General features: G+C 32.7%; 4 protein-coding genes, 2 non-coding genes and 1 pseudogene across 6 annotated transcripts; 3 read left to right on the top strand and 4 right to left on the bottom strand.

Annotated features, from left to right (window-relative positions):
• Positions 1-974: 974 nt before the first annotated feature.
• Positions 975-1,048, bottom strand: TRNAI-AAU (transfer RNA isoleucine (anticodon AAU)). The gene has a single exon. It is a non-coding gene; the product is annotated as a tRNA-Ile (tRNA).
• A 35-nt stretch (positions 1,049-1,083) lies between these two features.
• LOC104702775 (mediator of RNA polymerase II transcription subunit 18) lies at positions 1,084-2,657 on the top strand. The gene is made up of 6 exons (XM_010418694.3): positions 1,084-1,157; positions 1,279-1,344; positions 1,535-1,634; positions 1,735-1,792; positions 1,857-2,213; positions 2,297-2,657. The coding sequence occupies exons 1-6, from the start codon at positions 1,125-1,127 to the stop codon at positions 2,397-2,399; spliced, it is 717 nt and encodes a 238-aa protein (XP_010416996.1). The 5' UTR covers positions 1,084-1,124; the 3' UTR covers positions 2,400-2,657.
• A 377-nt stretch (positions 2,658-3,034) lies between these two features.
• TRNAM-CAU (transfer RNA methionine (anticodon CAU)) lies at positions 3,035-3,119 on the top strand. Its single transcript is given in 2 exon segments — positions 3,035-3,072; positions 3,084-3,119. It is a non-coding gene; the product is annotated as a tRNA-Met (tRNA).
• A 254-nt stretch (positions 3,120-3,373) lies between these two features.
• On the bottom strand, positions 3,374-6,552 carry LOC104702774 (chaperone protein dnaJ A6, chloroplastic). The gene is made up of 8 exons (XM_087459597.1): positions 6,361-6,552; positions 5,794-5,930; positions 5,395-5,536; positions 5,238-5,295; positions 5,034-5,076; positions 4,637-4,685; positions 4,432-4,518; positions 3,374-4,328 (listed from the first exon to the last, which is right to left on the bottom strand). Exons 2-8 carry the CDS (start codon positions 5,901-5,903, stop codon positions 3,477-3,479), a joined length of 1,341 nt encoding a protein of 446 aa, XP_087315723.1. The 5' UTR covers positions 5,904-5,930; positions 6,361-6,552; the 3' UTR covers positions 3,374-3,476.
• Positions 6,553-7,353: 801 nt separating this feature from the next.
• On the bottom strand, positions 7,354-8,385 carry LOC147941808 (chaperone protein dnaJ A6, chloroplastic-like). The gene is made up of 5 exons (XM_087458651.1): positions 8,341-8,385; positions 8,200-8,257; positions 8,049-8,091; positions 7,878-7,926; positions 7,354-7,801 (listed from the first exon to the last, which is right to left on the bottom strand). The coding sequence occupies exons 1-5, from the start codon at positions 8,383-8,385 to the stop codon at positions 7,493-7,495; spliced, it is 504 nt and encodes a 167-aa protein (XP_087314777.1). The 3' UTR covers positions 7,354-7,492.
• A 1,018-nt stretch (positions 8,386-9,403) lies between these two features.
• LOC147941807 (defensin-like protein 71) lies at positions 9,404-10,114 on the bottom strand. Its single transcript, XM_087459857.1, has 2 exons — positions 9,765-10,114; positions 9,404-9,610 (listed from the first exon to the last, which is right to left on the bottom strand). Exons 1-2 carry the CDS (start codon positions 9,850-9,852, stop codon positions 9,456-9,458), a joined length of 243 nt encoding a protein of 80 aa, XP_087315983.1. The 5' UTR covers positions 9,853-10,114; the 3' UTR covers positions 9,404-9,455.
• Positions 10,115-14,425: 4,311 nt separating this feature from the next.
• LOC147941806 (uncharacterized) lies at positions 14,426-14,782 on the top strand (annotated as a pseudogene).
• The last annotated feature ends 3,261 nt before the right edge of the window (positions 14,783-18,043 follow it).

Here is an 18,043-nt window from a genome sequence, read left to right as displayed (position 1 = left end):
TGTTGACTGAGTGATCAGCTCTGCCGAAAAAAAAAAAAGAGGATCAGCTCTGCTTATTTATTTACGGGATCTAAACTTGGATACAGTGCCGTGCCAATGATCCAACAGGCTTGAAGCGAAATTTTGTAATAGAAAATTTTAGAAAACTTAACTAACAATATATCATCTAAAATTTGTGTTAAAATAAAAATTTATAGAGTTTTTGAATCAATACTAAGAATTATAAAAGATGATAACAAAAAGATTAATGATAATGATGATAAAGTTCAAATTTGTAGTTAAAAACACTTAAACATTGAAATTAACTAAATAAATCTATAAAAAAATATTTGTCAAATGTGGCCTAAAAAAATATATCAAGGATGTGGCCTAGGGCTATTGCCCCATTTTTTATTAAGTAAGCACGACACTGCTTGGATACCACATTTAAATATATATATATATATATATAATTCAATCTGTATCTAACTGTTTTGTTCTTCTCTTTTGTTTGTAGAGAAGTTTGAGTTTCTTCCATCCTCTCAAAGAAGGAGAAGAAAACCAAACATGCATCTAAGACCATTGAGCTTGCATCCAAGTCCCTAGGATTAGATTAAATCTCTTGTCCATGGGAGTAATCCTATTGCATTGTCCCTTCTTATGTTCACAAACACACTTGTGAGGGAGTTCAAGATGTTTCCAAGAATTGCCATTTTGACATGTTTATTATCTGAATTCTTCATCAGGAATGTTCCCTCACGATGGATAAATGAACATAGTTGAACAATGATTATAATAAGTTTGGTGATTTAAATAGTTGATACTTGATAGTTGATACTACTTTTTCACATTACGAAACCGGTTTTTTTTTATATAATTATTAATTGAGATAACAAAAATACTATATTTTACCACGTTAACCATAACCGAGAACAAAAACCAGTGTGATGGCCAGTTTAAAAGTGAGATTTTAAGGAAAAACAAAATTAAAAAAGTGGCCTATACAGGGATCGAACCTGTGACCTTCGCGTTATTAGCACGACGCTCTAACCAACTGAGCTAATAGGCCATTTTGTTTATTCTGTTATACATAGATATTTAACTACACTATATAATTCTTGTCACTCTTAAAAAAAACTCTGCTGATGTACTCTCGAGGACGATGGTGTGATTTCACAGTAAGATTTCGTTTAATTTTATTGAATATCGCCTTCGGATTTGGTTTTGCTCAGAATTCACTTGTCTCGGGTTTTAATCGGGGGGATTTGTGATCGATCAATCTTTACTGGGTTTTTGCAGAAGTACTTTGAACTGAAGAAAAACAATTCAATGGAGTGTGTAGTTCAAGGAATCATCGAGACACAAGTGCGTTTTCTGTTTTTTCTATTTTTTTTTTCTCTGGGTTTTACGAAAAATTCCAAGTTAATTTATAGCTTTGATTCGTTGCCAAATCGAAAAACCCTAACTTGAAAAATTCAGAATTTGATTAAATTTTTGTTTTTTTTTTCTCTCTCTCTCTCTCTCTCTCTCTCTCTGTCTCTCTCAATTTTTGCAGCATGTTGAAGCACTTGAGATTCTTCTTCAAGGTCTCTGTGGTGTTCAACGCGAACGTCTGAGAGTTCATGAGCTTTGTTTGAAAAGCGGCCCAAGTCTTGGTAACTCCCTTCAAATTCACACATATTGAACTAAGGCATCCTATGTATGAATCATAATAAAATCCACATTGTGAAATCTTTCCCCTTTTTTTTTTCTCAGGAAATGTGTCCTCTGAAGTTAGGCTTCTATGTGATCTTGATCAACCAGAGCCCACATGGTACATCTCCTTCTTCTCCTTGTTGTTGCTTCATCCAAAGGAATCTAATTTATGAATTTTCTAGGACTGTTAAACATGTTGGAGGTGCAATGAGAGGTCCTGGAGCTGATCAAATCTCTGTTATGGTAAGAGCTATGGTTGAAAGTAAAGTAAGCAAGAACGCTTTGCGTATGTTCAATGCACTCGGTTACAAACTAGACCATGAGCTTCTCAAAGTCGGGTTCGCCTTTCATTTCCAACGCACTGCCAACATAAGCGTCTCTGTGTCTTCGGTTAATAAGATGCCTAAAGTTCATGCTATAGATGAGGCAGTTCCTGTTACACCTGGGATGCAGATTGTTGATGTGACAGCTCCTGCAACACCTGTTAATTACAGCGAAGTTGCTGCTGCGGTTTCATCTTTCTGCGAATTTCTCGCCCCGTAAGATCATTTTTGTCATTTACCCCCATGTTATATATACACTCTGATGTTTGATGATCTAATTCAACAATGTTATGTTTCAGGCTTGTTCACTTGTCGAAACCATTTATCTCCACGGGAGTTGTGCCAACCGCCGCTGCAGCTGCCGCTTCTCTTATGTCGGATGGAGGAGGTACTGCATTGTAACCAGTTGGAAGTTTTAACCAACTGCTCTTTGTGTTCTATCTTGTCAGATCTTTTAGGTCCATTGTAGTAAAAAAAAAATAATTCAGTTCATGATGGTTGTGAAATCTCGTGAACCTTTCGAGTTGAATATTTAATGAGTTAGGGATCTTTGAAAATTGACAAGTCGCAGAAGATTGTTGTTCTACTCTCAACCTTTTTGGTAGCAAGATGTTCCATTTTTTTTTATTAGACTGAAAGATTTTGAAGCTTTGATTTCAAGAGTATTGTGTCTACCAGCTTAAGAAAATATGTATGTTTGACAAAAGCTTCGAACATGATTGAGATCAATGTCTTTCAGGAAACTGAGACCAAAAACTTGATTGGAAGAACTGGCAATATAATGTTTCATTGTTGTCACTTGTGTCAGTAAATTGAAAGATTTTGAAGTTTTAGTTTCAGAGTATTGTGTCCACCAGCTTAACAATATGTGTATTTTGTAGAAGCTTCGAACATGATGATTAAAGGTGATTCTTTTGTTAAGCAGAAGTCTGAGAACCAAAAGATTGATCATTCTTTCTTAAGCAGAAGTTGTAATGTAAGTTTCGCCTTTAGAAAACACTGTTATGATATATATGCTGTTAAATAATTTACAACTTGGGGTGGTGGCGCAGTTGGCTAGCGCGTAGGTCTCATAGCTATTGAGTGATCCTGAGGTCGAGAGTTCGAGCCTCTCTCACCCCATTCCAGAATTTTTACTGCTTGTCCTCTTAATTTCAGACTAGGTCGCAATTCCTTTTTTTATTCTTGGTGGTTTGAAACTGAAACCCATTTCTAATCACCAATAAATTCCAATTTGAAAGCCTATTTTAAACCCCAACAGGTTTTGATACATTAGACTAAAAATTCAAACCACAAAAAATGAATTCTAAAAGTTCCTTTTCCCCTTCACTACAACAACAATCATCTTCCTCCACTTGCTTCTTTAATGCTTCCTCTTTTGCAAGAGCTTTTACTAAATATCACAAGCCAGGGTTGAACAATGTATATATATAGAGATTCACATTGTCATTGTCAATGTCAAAAAATTTGTGTTTCTAATCATCTACTGGTGCTATTAGCAGTCTTGTTCTTGCTCACATCAGCAAGCTCTTCAATAAGTTTCTTCTCCTCTTTGCTCAATCTCTTAGGTATCTCCACTTGCACCCTCACCAACTGATCCCCTCTCATATTACTCTTGTTCAATACTGGAACTCCCTTTTTCGCCATCACAAGCGTCGTGCTAGGTTGTGTCCCTGCTGGTACTTTCAAATCTACTGTCCCATCCACTGTTGGCACTTTCAGTGTTGTCCCTAAAATCGCATCAATATACGATATCTTGCAAGTGTAGAGAATATTTGTATCGTCTCGTTTCAAAACCGGGTCTGGTATAACTTCTATAACAACAAACAGATCTCCCGGTGACCCGCCTCTCTTCCCGGCATTGCCTTCTCCTCTCACTCTTAACCGGCTACCTGAATCGACCCCGGCTGGTACTTTGAGACTTATCCGTTTCGTCTTCCTCACGCGTCCATCTCCAGAGCAAGTACCACACGGTGTTGAGATCTCTCCAGTACCGTTACAGGAAGAACAAGTCATGACTTGTTGGAACACGCCGAGAGGAGTTCTTGCCGATGAAACCACTTGACCTTGTCCGCCACACGTGGTGCATTTGGTCGGTGTGGTTCCCGGTTTTGCACCTGAACCATCGCAAGTCCCACAGCTCTCGAGCCGAGATATCTCTATCTCTTTCTCCATCCCAAAAACCGCTTCTTTGAAGTTCAAGATTAGCGAGTAATACTCATCTTGACCATCCACGGCTCTGCTTCTTGAACCTCTACCCATTCCACCTCCTCCTCCCCCACCGAAGCCTTCGAATAGTGACTCGAATAGATCGAACGGATTACTGAAATCCTATTGAAAGTTAATATAAAAACAAAAACAAAACCAAGAAGTGATCAGAGAGTTGGCTTCGAGTGTCAATAAAGAATAAATCTGTAAATTTTGAACAACATACCCCCATGCCTCCCATCCCACCAGGACCTTTAACTCCGGCCTCACCATACCTATCGTAAAGAGATTTCTTTTCATCATCTGATAAAACCTGCAGAACAAAATTTTGTTCTTTAGTCAACAGAAACCTAAAAAGGTTAAAAAAAACATCTCTAGAAGTTTGAACTTGCATAATAGAGAAACAAAGGAGAAGTTGGGTTTCATTTCACCTCATATGCATTACTTATCTCTTTGAATTTCTCTTCTGCGCCAGGATCCCTGTAAGCACATAATAAACATGTAAACAAGATGGTCACAATTTTCTAACTTAGAAGTATCAGTCTTGAAGGCAAAGAAGACTGATACTTCTATATTTTAGTTTCTGAGCATTTCGTATTTCGCTAATGCATATGAGTTTTGAAGGTACACCTGGTTTTCCCAATCTGTAGAACAACATAATCTAAATTCTAAGTTTTCCAGTCATCTTGTTTCTTTTGGCATATCTTACATTTTGCTAACAGAGATCAAGGTTCTTATCTTGTACTTGAGTATCGATCCTAATTCCTATCCTCTTGTTGTCAAGATATACAGCACCTATCTTCATCAAATGAAGTTTTTTTCACTTACTTGTTCACATCTGGATGGTAGTTCCTAGCCAGCTTCCGGTAAGCTGAAACAAGAGCAAGGAAGAGAAAATCAGTGTCATACCGAAGAGTACAAGTCAAAACCAACACAAAAAAATACAAACCATGGGTTTGATCATGCATTGGAATAGATGCAAATCATCCATATACAAGGGAGTTTCTCCCATTTAGAAAAACAGAAACATACCACTTTTGATCTCAGATTTGGTTGCGTTTTTCGAAACTCCGAGTACCGAATAGTAATCCTAGAATTGGACACAATCACCCAAAAGAAAGCAATCAAAATCATGATAACTAGTGAAGCGGAGATAAACGAATTCTGAAAAGGGAATAGGAAGACATACGGCATCAGCTCTAACAGTGAAACGAGATCCTCTGCGAGGATGCATATTACTGGACATTCCCGTCATTGACAAGAAAGGCAAGGACCCATGTGAGAACATACTCGACTTTGAAGCTCCCAAACAATTTATTTGGTTCATGGAACTGCAAGGTTGTGAAAAGGAAAAAACCTTTAATGCTATTTCAGATTATATAACTCTTCCCTCCTTTCCCTCCATTATATAACTAGTTTCAGTCTAGAAATCACACAACACTAACTTATAATAACAACTCTACGAAGACTAAGATGTGCAAAGTGAACAAAGTAAAATTCTTTGAAAGTCTATAAACCAAAACTAGTTTCAATTCCACTCTATGTCAAGAACTACTAAATGCAATCCAGAAAGAAAACAAAATCATACTATTGTTGGCGAGTGGATTGGACTCTGGTGGGATAATAAGCTCTGACTGCAAATTGAGGACGAATACTCCATTGAGCAACACAAGTACTTCCAAATTGTATAGAAGCCATATATTATAGCTCAATAATACACACTCCCTGCAAACACCAATTAGGTTAGCTTTTCTTACTCTCTTATAAACACAGAATGCTAAACCCAAACCCTTGAGCTAAAAACAACACAGATTTCAAAAAATTCATAGACAAAACATCAAATTTCAATTTCAGTTTAACAAACATACTTCAAAAGTTCAAACACATAATAAGCAATCAAAGACCCATCACAACACATACATTAGGAGTTGTTCATCAACTAAGATTATTAAAAAAAAAAAAAAAAAGGCAAAACATTTCTAACAAAATCCGATGTGGGTTGTTCGAAAAACACGAGCTGGTCGGGTAATTAATTAAGCGGCGGATTCCATACGCCGCAATTTTTGCCCAATCCAGGGTTAAAGCAAAGGAAACTATGTGAATACAGAGAATGAGTTCTCTCTCTCTCTCTCTAGTGGATTAAGGTGAATCTTACCGTAATCAATGGTGGACGACGGGAGAAGGAAGAGGCGAGAGAGATAAGAAAACTGATGATGATGAGTTTTATTAGACTTTAGACAAGAAGAAACGAATGAAAGGAGTTCGCTAGAAGAACGTAGCCCTTTTTTTTTTTTTTTTTTTTTTTTTTTTTTTTTTTTTTCTTATTGTTTTAACCATTTTTTATATTATATTATTATGAAATGAAATCAAGAAAAAAAATATATTAGGAAGGAATTACCGAATTAGGTTGTAAATTATTTTTTGAATAAAAAGTTTATACATGAATAATATGGAAATTCAGTTAAAATGAAAGTGATATCTCTCTACTTTGTTGGTACTATCTCCATTTTTATTTTTATATTTTATATAATTTGTTAAATGTAATAATATTGTCTCTGTTGTCAAAAAATATATATATATATATATATATATATATATATATATATTTTCTTTAAAAGTAATCAAATGAAAGTATAATTACTTTTTGTCACTACCATTTTCACTAGTAAAAGTAAGAGCAGGAGCTGATCGAATCTGTGTTATGGTAAGAATGTGTATATATATATATATATGGTTGAAAGTATAGTAAAGCAAGGACATGTTGTACCATTGTTAGATGTGTTTTGGTTTTATGTAGTGAATTGTTCAGATCACGTAATAGGTGTGAATTCTCGTGAACATTAGAGTTGAGATCTCGAAAATTCAAAAACTTGCATAAGATTTTTCTTCTTAATGTGTTTCATTTGTGTCAGTAGTAGATTTGGCTTCCGAGCCTTGTGTATACACAGCTTAGCAGTCTTGTTAGATCACATTCCCAATGTCTATACCTTCTCTTTGGTAATCATCTTTTGGTACTAGTGGCAATTTAACAGTCTTGTTCTTTCTCATATCAGCAAGCTCCTCAATAAGTTTCTGCTCCTCTTTGCTCAATCTCTTATGTATTTCCACTTGCACTCCCTTTTTCGCCATCACCACCGCTACTTTCATTCTTGTCCCTAGAATTGTATCGTTATAGGAGATATCTTGCAAGCGTAGAGTATATTGGTTATAGTTATCATCATCCTAAGATCACCCGGTCACCGCCTCACTTCTCTTGTCATTCTTAATCAGCTACCGCCAGGAATCAATCAACCCCGTCCAATATTTTGAGAGTTATCCGTTTCATCAACAAGAGCAGGCACCACTCCAGTGCCGTTACAGGAAGAGCAAGTCATGACTTGTTGGTTCAAGTCAAGAGGAGCTACTGCTGATGAAACCACTTGACCTAGTCCGCCACACGTGGTGCATTTGGCTTTAAGAGTCTTTAAAGAATGAAACTTGAATACTTGGTTTTGGAACCATTCCCCCATGTCTCCCATTCCAGCGTCTTCGACTCCAGCCTCATGGCCCTCAATCTCATCACCACACCTATTATTCTTCATCTCATCTAATAAGACCTGCAGAACAGATAACGTTTGTTCTTTCCAAAAGAGGCTTAATTAAAAAGTATATGTATCTCTAAAAGTGTTACACCTCGTATGCATTACTTATTTCTATGAATCTCTCTTCTGCATCAGGATCCCTGTTAGGATAAAATTCACGAAGGTGACAAATCTATCACTCCTACTTGAGTGTCAATGTTGTTATCCTCCCCTTCTCAAACAGCACCAATCTTCATAAGATGAATAAGGTTTTGTCACTTACTTGTTCACATCCGGATGGTAACTCAAAGCCAGTCTCCGATATGCTGAAACAAAAGAACATGAAAGAATGAATAAAAAACACAAAGACCCATTTATATCCAGCGATTCTGTCACATTTAGATGCAAAAAAAAAAAAACACTCGAAAACATACCGCTTTTAATCTCAGATAAGGTTGCATATTTCGAAACTCCAAGGACTGAATAGTAAACCTATAATTGCACAGAACCATCCATAAGCAATCAAGATCATAACACAGAGGTGATCTAAGCAAGTCACAGGAACACATACTTACTGCATCAGCTCTAACAGTGAAGCGAGATCCTCTTCGGTTATGCATATTTGTGGACAAGAAGGGCAAGGACCCATGTGAAGCTCCCAAAAAATTTATTTGGATCATGGAACTGCAAAGTTGTGAAAAAGGATAACCTTTTAACGATATGTGATTCAGATATATAACTCCTCCAATAAATCAAAAACCACTAAATAAATCAAGAACTAAATACAATCCAGAGACTTAATTAAACAGTAAAAAAATCATACTTTTGTTGGCAGGTTGGTTCGAATCTGCTCGGATAATAAGCTCTCACTGCAAATTGAGCAAAGCAACTACTTCTAAATTGTATGAGAGCCATATTTAGTTAGCTCAACTACACTCCCCTGCTATTTACACAACTAAAATAGCTTCAGGCCCTCTTTACTTCTTCTATATACAAATGTACAAGCAATCGTGAATCAAATGCTACAGCCCACCAGCCCTAAGAAGACAAAAAATATGTAAGTCGAAGGACACTTTGTCGTTTCGATGGGTTTTAAACAAACTGAAACAGAGGAGGGAGATATATAGACAAAGAGGCGAAAACACACAGAGATTTATGTACCGTAATCAATGGTGATAGAGAACGGTAGCTTCGATACCAAGTCAAGAAGCCAAGAAGATCTCGAAACAATAGGGAATCGAAAATCCTAAAAAATTGTCGAACACGAAAAGTTTACGGAGACTGAGTGTTCAGTCGGCTAAAAAAGCCCTAACAACTACACTATGTAAAGGTTTTATTTTTACATTCGGATAGTCATTAAAAGTGGTCTGTAAAATTCACATCTTATATGTTTTTTTTCTTTTTCTTTTCTGCACCCACAACAATATCAATCAAATATATATGGTTTGGTGAATTCATTGTATTGTGAGAACTTAAATAATTGAGAAATTGAACATATTTTTGAAAAAAATAATAGATAGTTTGGGCTCCTCATTGATCAAGAGGCAGTACTCAATCCATAAGCAACATAACTTAGGTAGTATATTTAGCTACAAAAGTAATAAGATAAATCCAGATGATTAAGATCACATGGAGACGTTTCTTTGTTGTAATCAGTTTTATTTTATTTTATAAAGATTAGCGACTTTTATCATTTCTTACAACAACAGTTAAAATTTGGAGCTAAACCAATACACCCTCCATCGGAATACCCCCTGAACTGTGTACATTCCACCTTGCATTCAACATCTGTAAAAGCTCGCTTACATGGTTTAATGCAATGATCATATCCAAATCCATTGACCGCTGCATAAATATAATTAACTGAGTTAAAGAAAAAGAAATATATATACGCACACATATACATAAAAATTGGTTTTTACTAATTTGTTTGTTAAAATAAAATATTCAGAATTTACTTTATAAAATAATCAAAGATAGAGGAACAATAACAACATACATGGTGAGGCTAAAGTGTTGGAGTTTGAAAACGAAGTTGCTAGTAGTACTTCAAGAACAAAAAAGAAAAAAGCCTTTGACATACTCATTTGTTTATTTCTAATTGTTAGGTTTGTTGTAAAATTAAGAAGTCCTACAATGCTTTATTTATAGTGACTCGGTCGATGGTTTGAAACTTTGAAGTAAGGGGGACGAGAAAAATAGAAAATTTGACCTACGATTGTAAAGAGATAAGATTCTAATTATATAGACAAAAATCTTCCAACAAAGATCATTATACATATTAGATTAAATGTAATATTTGACTGTATAAATTAGGGAGTGCATTAAAATCATTATTTAGTAGGATTTTATGGGATTTAGGAAATTTGAGATTTTGAGAGATTTAAAGTGACTTTTTAGGATATTTCGTGGAATTGTTGAATATTTCAATTTAAGAAAGTGAAAAAATTGTGATTTGGTGAGATTCAAAAGGATTATCTATTTATATATATATTTTTGGAGATATTTAGCAAATAAATCTTTGAATTGGAATCTATTTACAAGCATGCCATTGACATTAAATAATTAATCTAAAAACAGATTAACTCAACCTATATTCGATGATTTTTATTTATTTAGAAAGTAAGTGTTTTAAAAGGTAACAAACATAATTGTAAATGCCATTAATTTCGTTGTAATTGTTCTACATAATTGCAAATGCTATTAATTAAGGTGTAATTATTCTACATAAATTCTGAATTTAAACATCCATCCAAAAAAACTAAGAGGGGGTATTCAACTTGATGTTTTAAAGATTTGGTAGGATTTTAATATTTTAGAATTTTGAAAGATTTCAGAGATTTTTAGGAGATTTGATTGTATTTTAGTTTTTTTTTTTATTTTTCTTTTTAGAAAATGAAATGTGATTCTATAAGATTCTGTGATATATTATTGGTAAACTTTGTGTGATTTTAAAATATTTTGCAATACAAAAAAAAGAAAGAAAATCTGTCGAAAAAGAAAGAAAGAAGTTGTGGGAGATGAAGACGTAAACTTGTCGAGACACCACCACAGAGCCTAAATTATGCAAGAAAGAAAAAGAAGCTTTAAGTGAGATGAAGAACAGAGGAAGAAGATGAGCAAAAGGGAGAAGAAGATGAGCAAAAGGGAGAAGAAGAAGGTGGAAGATACATGAGGAGAAGAAGGAACAAGTCAATAAGGAAGTTGGGCTTAGTAGGTTTGTGTGTGTGTTGTAAGAAAAAATCCACGTGATCCTATATTTCAATGGTTCTCTATAGACAATAACCAAAACAGCAGAGTAAAGGGATAGAGAGAGAAGCAAACATGAATGGAAAAAAAAAAAGCAAACATGAAACAAAAAAATGTCGTTTGATGAGATACAACTTGAGGAAGAAGATGATGTGGCCATAGTTTCAGTATTAAATAGTTTCAGCATTCTCTATTGTGTAATCGGACATGAGAGAAAATTGTCATAAGTTACTTGTGTTCTGTTCTAATTTTCATTGTTAAACACTTGATTATCCCATAATTGTGACCTATCATCGTGAATGTGTTTTTACGAACAGAGATGGTCTGCGGAGAGTTGTCGGAGTTATCTGCGGAGAAAACTTACAGAACAAAGATAGTGGTGGTTTTAGGACTGTGTTTTTTTTTGTTTTGTTTTTAATGAAATCCTTTAAAATTCCACCTCAAAGAGTATGATTTTGAGAGGAATATTTTTTAACTAAAAAACAAAGAAAAAGTCTCTTAGAATCATTCAAAGTAGTATTCTAAAAAAGGTTGTGATATTTTGAATAACAAGAGATTTTAAGTTGGTTTTATAAACTATTGATTGAATAACAAGAGATTCTGAATTATTTTAAAGGATTTTATAAAAATCTTAGTTGAATAACATAGGATTTCATAAGATTTTTTAAAATTATTAATTGAATAACAGAGGGATTTTAAGAATACTTTAAAATCCTTTAAAATGTTAAGTTCAATACCTCCTTCTAACATATTTACCATTCAATTTGATATTTTATTCAAGGAATGAATCCCTTATTGTCATCGAGAAAGGAAAAAAACATGTCACGGTTGGTCATGCAGCAAGGTTAATTTGGTCATTAATATATAATATAGTAGAACCTCTATAAATTAATACTCGCTATAAATTAATAAATTTTTTCAGTCCCGAGTTGGACCAGTGTAAAAAATGACACAATTCGATAAAATAATAAGATAATATTTTTTTTTGAAATCCTTTGTAAAAATATGGTCTAATCAATATCATAAATTAATAATGATATAAACTAAATATATATGTATATCAATATATATATATATATATAATTTTTAGTGAAATATGTCTCTATTGGTGTTTGTCTATTCTTGAATTTGCATTCTTGTTGGAATCCATCTAAAATATTTCTCATTGCATCAAAAATAAATTTGTGTTATCTTTTCAAATTGCATCAAAAAATTATGGAGCGTTTTGCATGCAATAGTTGTTTCTTTACGTGTAATTGGTTCTAAAAATACCTCAATATATTTTTTGGACTTCATCATGAAAGCTAGTAACATCAATTTCTTTTAAGCTCTAAACTTCTAAACATTTATCATTTTCACTTGGATAATTTACTAAACTATTGACATCAATCATATTACAATAGTCGAAATTATAAATTATGAAAATTCTATGAAATTATGGATTATAAGAAAGTATCTTATTATTAATTAAAAATATTCAAAATTATAAAAATAAAAAAATATCTTCATAAATTAATATTTTATTAATTTATCGATAAACTAATAATTTATGGATAAATTAAAACTTCTATAAATTAATAAAATTTCATGGTCCCGACCTTATTAATTTATGGAAGTTTTACTGTATAAAAGATATATGGAATTGATGGTTAGTGTGGTTACGGAGTGAATTTTGACCGAATTCTCTTTTTTTGGTCATGTACTTTTGTGTTTTTTTCCCCTTGTAATTGACAGGTGTTATTGGGTCATCGACCATGGAATTGGATTAGTCCGATATCGGATGAGTTGACTAGAATAATTATTTTTTTAGACACTTCAAATTAAATATGTAATTTGAATACTAAATTACCAAATTATATATGTACCACCGGTTAAATTTATAAATTTAATAATATTGACTAACAAATATTACCGCAAACAATGTGGACTAAACAATAGAAAAAACTGAAAATACCATATTTATTTTGTATTTGGAAGTTTAATATATGATTTTTTTGGTTGGAAGTTTAATATATAAGATCCGTGCTAGAGCATGGGTTGAAATTCATTTTATTTATATTTTAATTTTTATATAAAATATAATTTATGTGATTGTTTTTAAAAGTTTTTTTTTGGATAAAACATTATGCAGTAAAATCACATGCTAAATATATTTTGTAAGTTTTATATTATTAATGATATTAGATAAGTACCCGTGCTATAACACTGGACAAATTTTATTTTATACAACATTTTGTTTATTTTATATTTTAAAATAAAAATTTAATATGTTGTATTAGGTTATATATGTGAAGTTATTTCAACAATGTATATTCTACATGATGACTTGAATGTCATAAGACATAATTTTGTAAATTTGGTTTTTAAAAAGAGAGTTATTATATTATGAGTAATTCAATATATTGTTATACTTTTTGTTTTAATATTTTTGGTTTCTTGAAATTCCTTCATATTATAGTGACATATTATTGACATTGCTATAACAAATCAATTTAGAGTGTTTATAGTTTCTAACTTTTATATCAATTTTCAATATATTAAAAATATTTCAAAATAAATTATTTAAAATTTATTATATTATTTAAAATTATAAAATTCAACAAAAGAATATGATGTTGAATTTAAATATTCAAATTTTGACCCGTTAGTCAATAAATTTTTTAATTCAATAGATATTATTTTTAAAGAATAATATTACTAAAGCTTGAATATGTTATAGATTGAACAATTTCTATTTGTTTTTAAAAATTCAACTTATGGTATATCCGTAAATACTATTTTATAATTATAACAAATAATATGATAATTTATTTGTTTCACAAAATAGACTCATATATAAAAATGATATGTGAAGTATAATGATAATTAACAAATTAATATGTTAAGTTAAATATCAAAAGATTTTATTTGATGAATAATTTAATAAAGGAAATTAATATTCACTTAACAAATTAATAAAGGAATTTAATAATTTAACAAATTAATATGGTAAGTTAGATGATATGGTTCTTTAGAATATTCACTTTAAGATTTTCGGTATAACCTATTTGTAACTAATTAATCTATCATTAATGTATAACCTATTTGTAACCAACTTATTAAAATTATATAGTCTACAAAACAATATGGTGTACTTCCGTTTTATTATAAAGGCAATCTATTTTACATTGCTATTTAAAACCTTGGTTTATATTTTCGTTCTTCGATAAGTACTCGTGGTTAGCAGCCATTAATGGTCGTGACTGAATCGCTAACTGCAGTGAAAAACTAACAACATGTGGTTAAATAAATCCATTGAAAAACACTGTTGCCCTTAATCGTTTAACCCCAATCCATTTGTGATAAAGAACCCAAAATCGCAAACCCTAATTCAATTTTGTCTTTCTCTTCTCTTCGTCGGTTTAAACGAGAATGATGAGTCAAAGTTCAAGATCTGATGCAAATTCGAGCCGGATCTGGTTTCCTCTTTGCAAATGTGGTAAAGCTACGAAAGTTGTAAAATCATGAACAAATGAGAATCCCGGTAGAAGATTCTTCAAATGTGTCATTCATGGCTTTTTTCAGTGGGCAGATAAAGAAAAGTCATATGGTTGGCAGAAAGTGAGCTTACTAGAGGCAAGAGATGAGAAAAATGTACTTAAAGAATCTCTAAAGGCAATGAATGAAAAAATTGTGAGTGGTTCGAACACTACCTCTCGTGATTTAGTGAACATACACGAGGAAGAAAAGAAGAAGCTTGAAAGTGAAGTCGTGGGAGTTAATGAGTGAGAAAAAAATGCTTAGGCAGTTTATCTTGTTGTCTTGGGGAAGTTTCATTGTTGTCATTGCTATGGTCCTTGTTTGGAAAGAAGTAGAGGTGTTTATGTTAAGGGTAACTTCATTGTTGTATCGTTGTGTTTGAAATCAAATTATCCTACTTCCATTAATCCGAAATAGTCATTTAGTTTTAAAGATACCAAAAAACAAACAACGATCCTACCAAAAAAAAACTAGGATCCTACAAGTCAACATCCTAGATAGACAATTGTTTTTCTACTTTTGTTAAGGTCTCCAAACATCAGAGATCTTCTCAAACCAAAAAGACATAAAAAACACGGGCGGTTTAGGAGGCTCATCAAATCTTCTACCATGACCCTTGCCATGACCATTTCCATGCCCAGGAGGACGTCCATGAGCTCGTCCTGTTGCACTTGTGTTAGCTGGAGCACTTGAATGTTGTGGAACTTGTGGTTGTTGTGTTGATTGGCTTTAAGCAACATGTAGTGTCGATCGACTTTGAGCAACATGTGGTGTTGATTGCGTTTGAGCTCTCTGCCAACTCTTTGGTGCATTTTGGATGCTCCATGGATCATTATTATCCTATCACAACACTGATGTGTTAACCTTGTCATTACTATTTCATATCATAATAAAAATACAGGACCAAATTACTTACCAGACTTTTCCTCGGTCGTCCTCTCTTGCGTGTAGGAGCTAATTGCACAAATGAGTTTTTGCAGGTTCTTTTATTGTGACTCATTTGCTTACAATTGCTACAGGTCACAGATTTACCTGCATAGGTGAGCTTTGTTGGATTACTTGATGATTCACATGGCTCTTTTAACCGATTAAACTTCTTTGGACGCCCTCATTTTTTCCTCTTATCAGGTACTTCAATTGGCACTTTGCCTGTTCTCCTCTACAATCTTTCCCCATTTACAGAATCCATGTTGTCCTTGTAAGTAGCTTGCCAGAAAGTTGTTTGTAATAATCGTGAACCCAGATTGTGGAGGAGAACATAAAAAGTGCCAAGTGATAGATAGACGTTTACAAACAATTTTTTTTTTCCTTGTAAGTAGCTTGCCAAACAGTTGTGAACCCTTATCGCATTTTTTTAGGGTTTGCGATATTTTCTGGATCATTGCAATGAAGAGGATCATGTACTAGAGACTTGTTGATTAAATTCTGCTTATGTTAGGTTGCTAAAACTAGAATGTTGTTTTTTAGAATTGAAGTTTAAGTTGTTTGTTATTTGGTTATTATTTTGTGATTTTTGTTGGTTATTTATTAGTTTAATATTATTAGTGTTGTTTTTCGCTGGTTTGCTGTTGAATGTTGGTTTTCGGTAGGTTGAATAGAGATTGTTCATTGATGAATTAAAAAAAAAAAAAGAGTCGAGTTGTTTTAATCGGTTCCTAACAGATCACAATTTCTAACCATTCGTCGAAATTCACAAAAATAACATTCTGGTCATGGTGGACCTTCCAGTTTTTCATCATTACTAAATTGACGTCCCTAGTGACTAACTAGGGTCCACTGCGATAACTTGCAATTATTTCTAATCTTTTCCAAAGATCATTTCGATAACTAGAGTTGGGATGGCCATACAATAACAACAAATATATAAACCAATTCGATTGAATTTGACATAACAATCTTAGACCATCATTACTGGTAGTTTCTTCTCCCAAATTCTCTTATTAAAAGTTAATAAAAAAATATAAAAAGGAGAGAGATGTAAGAGAACGTTGCTCAAAGTATTTAGAGAAGAAACGTTTCTCAACCTTTTTTTACGCGTGTCGATTTTTTTATTAAATATATATTAAAAAAATATATATTTTTTTTTGAGCAACGTGAACCTTTCTCCCGTTAATGATGCTCTAAATGATTTGGAACCATGGCTAGAATAAGGGAGGTTCATTATTGGAGGGGAAACCATTTTGTGTCATGCTGTTTAATTATGAACTGTCTTACCATTACTCTCTCTCTCTCCTCTCTCTCTCTCTCTGTGTGAAATTATTCCAACTTATCAAAGTATAATAAGATTAGTTATTGAGCATACAAGTAATCAAATCACCAGTTTATTATAGAGATAATTTCTTTCATTTCTTACAACAACACTGAAATTTTGGTGCTAAACCAACACACCCTCCATCTGAGTACCCTTTTAACGCTGTACACTCATACTTGCAGTCAACATCTGTATAATGTGGTAGACATGGTTTAATGCAATGGTCATACCCAAATCCATTGACAGCTGCATAAAACAACCAAGTTAATGAAAAAAAAATAATGCACACATATACATATAAATTGTGTTTACTAATTTGTTTTTTAAAATAAAATATTCAAAAATATTTTATAAAATGATCAAAGATAAGATAGAGGAGAAATAAGAACATACATGATGAGGCTAAAGCGTTGGAGTTTGAAAGCGATGTTGCTAATACTACAAGAGCAATGATAAGAAAAGTTTTTGTCATATTTATTATTTTATCTCTAATTGTTTTTTATTTTTGTAAAATTAAGAAGTCTCTGCAATGCTTTATTTATAGTGACTCTTATTGTCCATGGTTTTGAGAAAAATAGAGAATTTGGCTGACACTTGTAAAGGGATAAGATTCTCATTAAATAGTCCGAAATTTAACAATAACTATTATTGAATATATTAGATTAAATGCAATAACTGTATCTATTGTCATTAATGTTAGAAAAGTTGAAATCATAATTATATAGGAAGATAAATACAATTAAGAAATAATCTTACTAAAGGTAATTAATTACAATCAAATCTTATTATATAAAGCTTGATGTCAAAGTTACTCATTAACAAGATCGTGACACGTGTCAATAATATCATTCAGATGTTGATACATGTCAATTCTAAATTTATTATTTAAAAAAAAATGTAAAAATTTAAAACCTTCACACACGTCGACTCTCATCCTTATATACCCGATTAAAGGGTTTCTCCCAACCCAAAACGCAATAAAACGAGTGTTTCACTTAATCGTTCCGCAAAAAGCGAATCTTAAATCGACCGATGCACAGCTTGCATCGATCTATGCACCCCCTAAACCAGAATTCTGATTCGCGGACGTTACATTACCGACCAACCATTCAAGACCTAACTTGTTTTAATTGGCCCCTTAGTTTTTTTTAACATCTCATTCATTCATTCGTTAATTTGAAGTTTTGTACAAGAGTTGATACATCAAAAATACATCGACACTGAATAAATTAAAATACATAACCTATCTTTAAAAAGAA

Source organism: Camelina sativa, chromosome 7 (genome assembly GCF_030686135.1).
Source record: "Camelina sativa cultivar CO46 ecotype springtype chromosome 7, ASM3068613v1".
NCBI classification, from domain to species: domain Eukaryota; kingdom Viridiplantae; phylum Streptophyta; class Magnoliopsida; order Brassicales; family Brassicaceae; genus Camelina; species Camelina sativa.
Note: the sequence above shows the minus strand (reverse complement) of the source record. Positions and strands in the feature narration are given on the sequence as shown.

What these genes read in the sequence shown, in the direction of transcription:
- LOC104702775 (XM_010418694.3), top strand. Translation starts at nt 1,125, where the DNA reads ATGTACTCTCGAGGACGATGGTGTGATTTCACA. An exon ending in GAAAAGCGGCCCAAGTCTTG is followed by an intron (nt 1,635 to 1,734) that starts GTAACTCCCTTC and finishes TTTTTTTCTCAG; the next exon opens with GAAATGTGTCCTCTGAAGTT. An exon ending in GATCAACCAGAGCCCACATG is followed by an intron (nt 1,793 to 1,856) that starts GTACATCTCCTT and finishes TGAATTTTCTAG; the next exon opens with GACTGTTAAACATGTTGGAG.
- LOC104702774 (XM_087459597.1), bottom strand. Translation starts at nt 5,903, where the DNA reads ATGGCTTCTATACAATTTGGAAGTACTTGTGTTGCTCAATGGAGTATT. An exon ending in CAATCCACTCGCCAACAATA is followed by an intron (nt 5,537 to 5,793) that starts GTATGATTTTGT and finishes ACAACCTTGCAG; the next exon opens with TTCCATGAACCAAATAAATT. An exon ending in CAAATCTGAGATCAAAAGTG is followed by an intron (nt 5,077 to 5,237) that starts GTATGTTTCTGT and finishes CTCTTGTTTCAG; the next exon opens with CTTACCGGAAGCTGGCTAGG.
- LOC147941808 (XM_087458651.1), bottom strand. Translation starts at nt 8,385, where the DNA reads ATGCATAACCGAAGAGGATCTCGCTTCACTGTTAGAGCTGATGCA. An exon ending in TCACTGTTAGAGCTGATGCA is followed by an intron (nt 8,258 to 8,340) that starts GTAAGTATGTGT and finishes GTGCAATTATAG; the next exon opens with GTTTACTATTCAGTCCTTGG. An exon ending in CTTATCTGAGATTAAAAGCG is followed by an intron (nt 8,092 to 8,199) that starts GTATGTTTTCGA and finishes CTTTTGTTTCAG; the next exon opens with CATATCGGAGACTGGCTTTG.
- LOC147941807 (XM_087459857.1), bottom strand. Translation starts at nt 9,852, where the DNA reads ATGAGTATGTCAAAGGCTTTTTTCTTTTTTGTTCTTGAAGTACTACTA. An exon ending in CAACACTTTAGCCTCACCAT is followed by an intron (nt 9,611 to 9,764) that starts GTATGTTGTTAT and finishes ATATTTATGCAG; the next exon opens with CGGTCAATGGATTTGGATAT.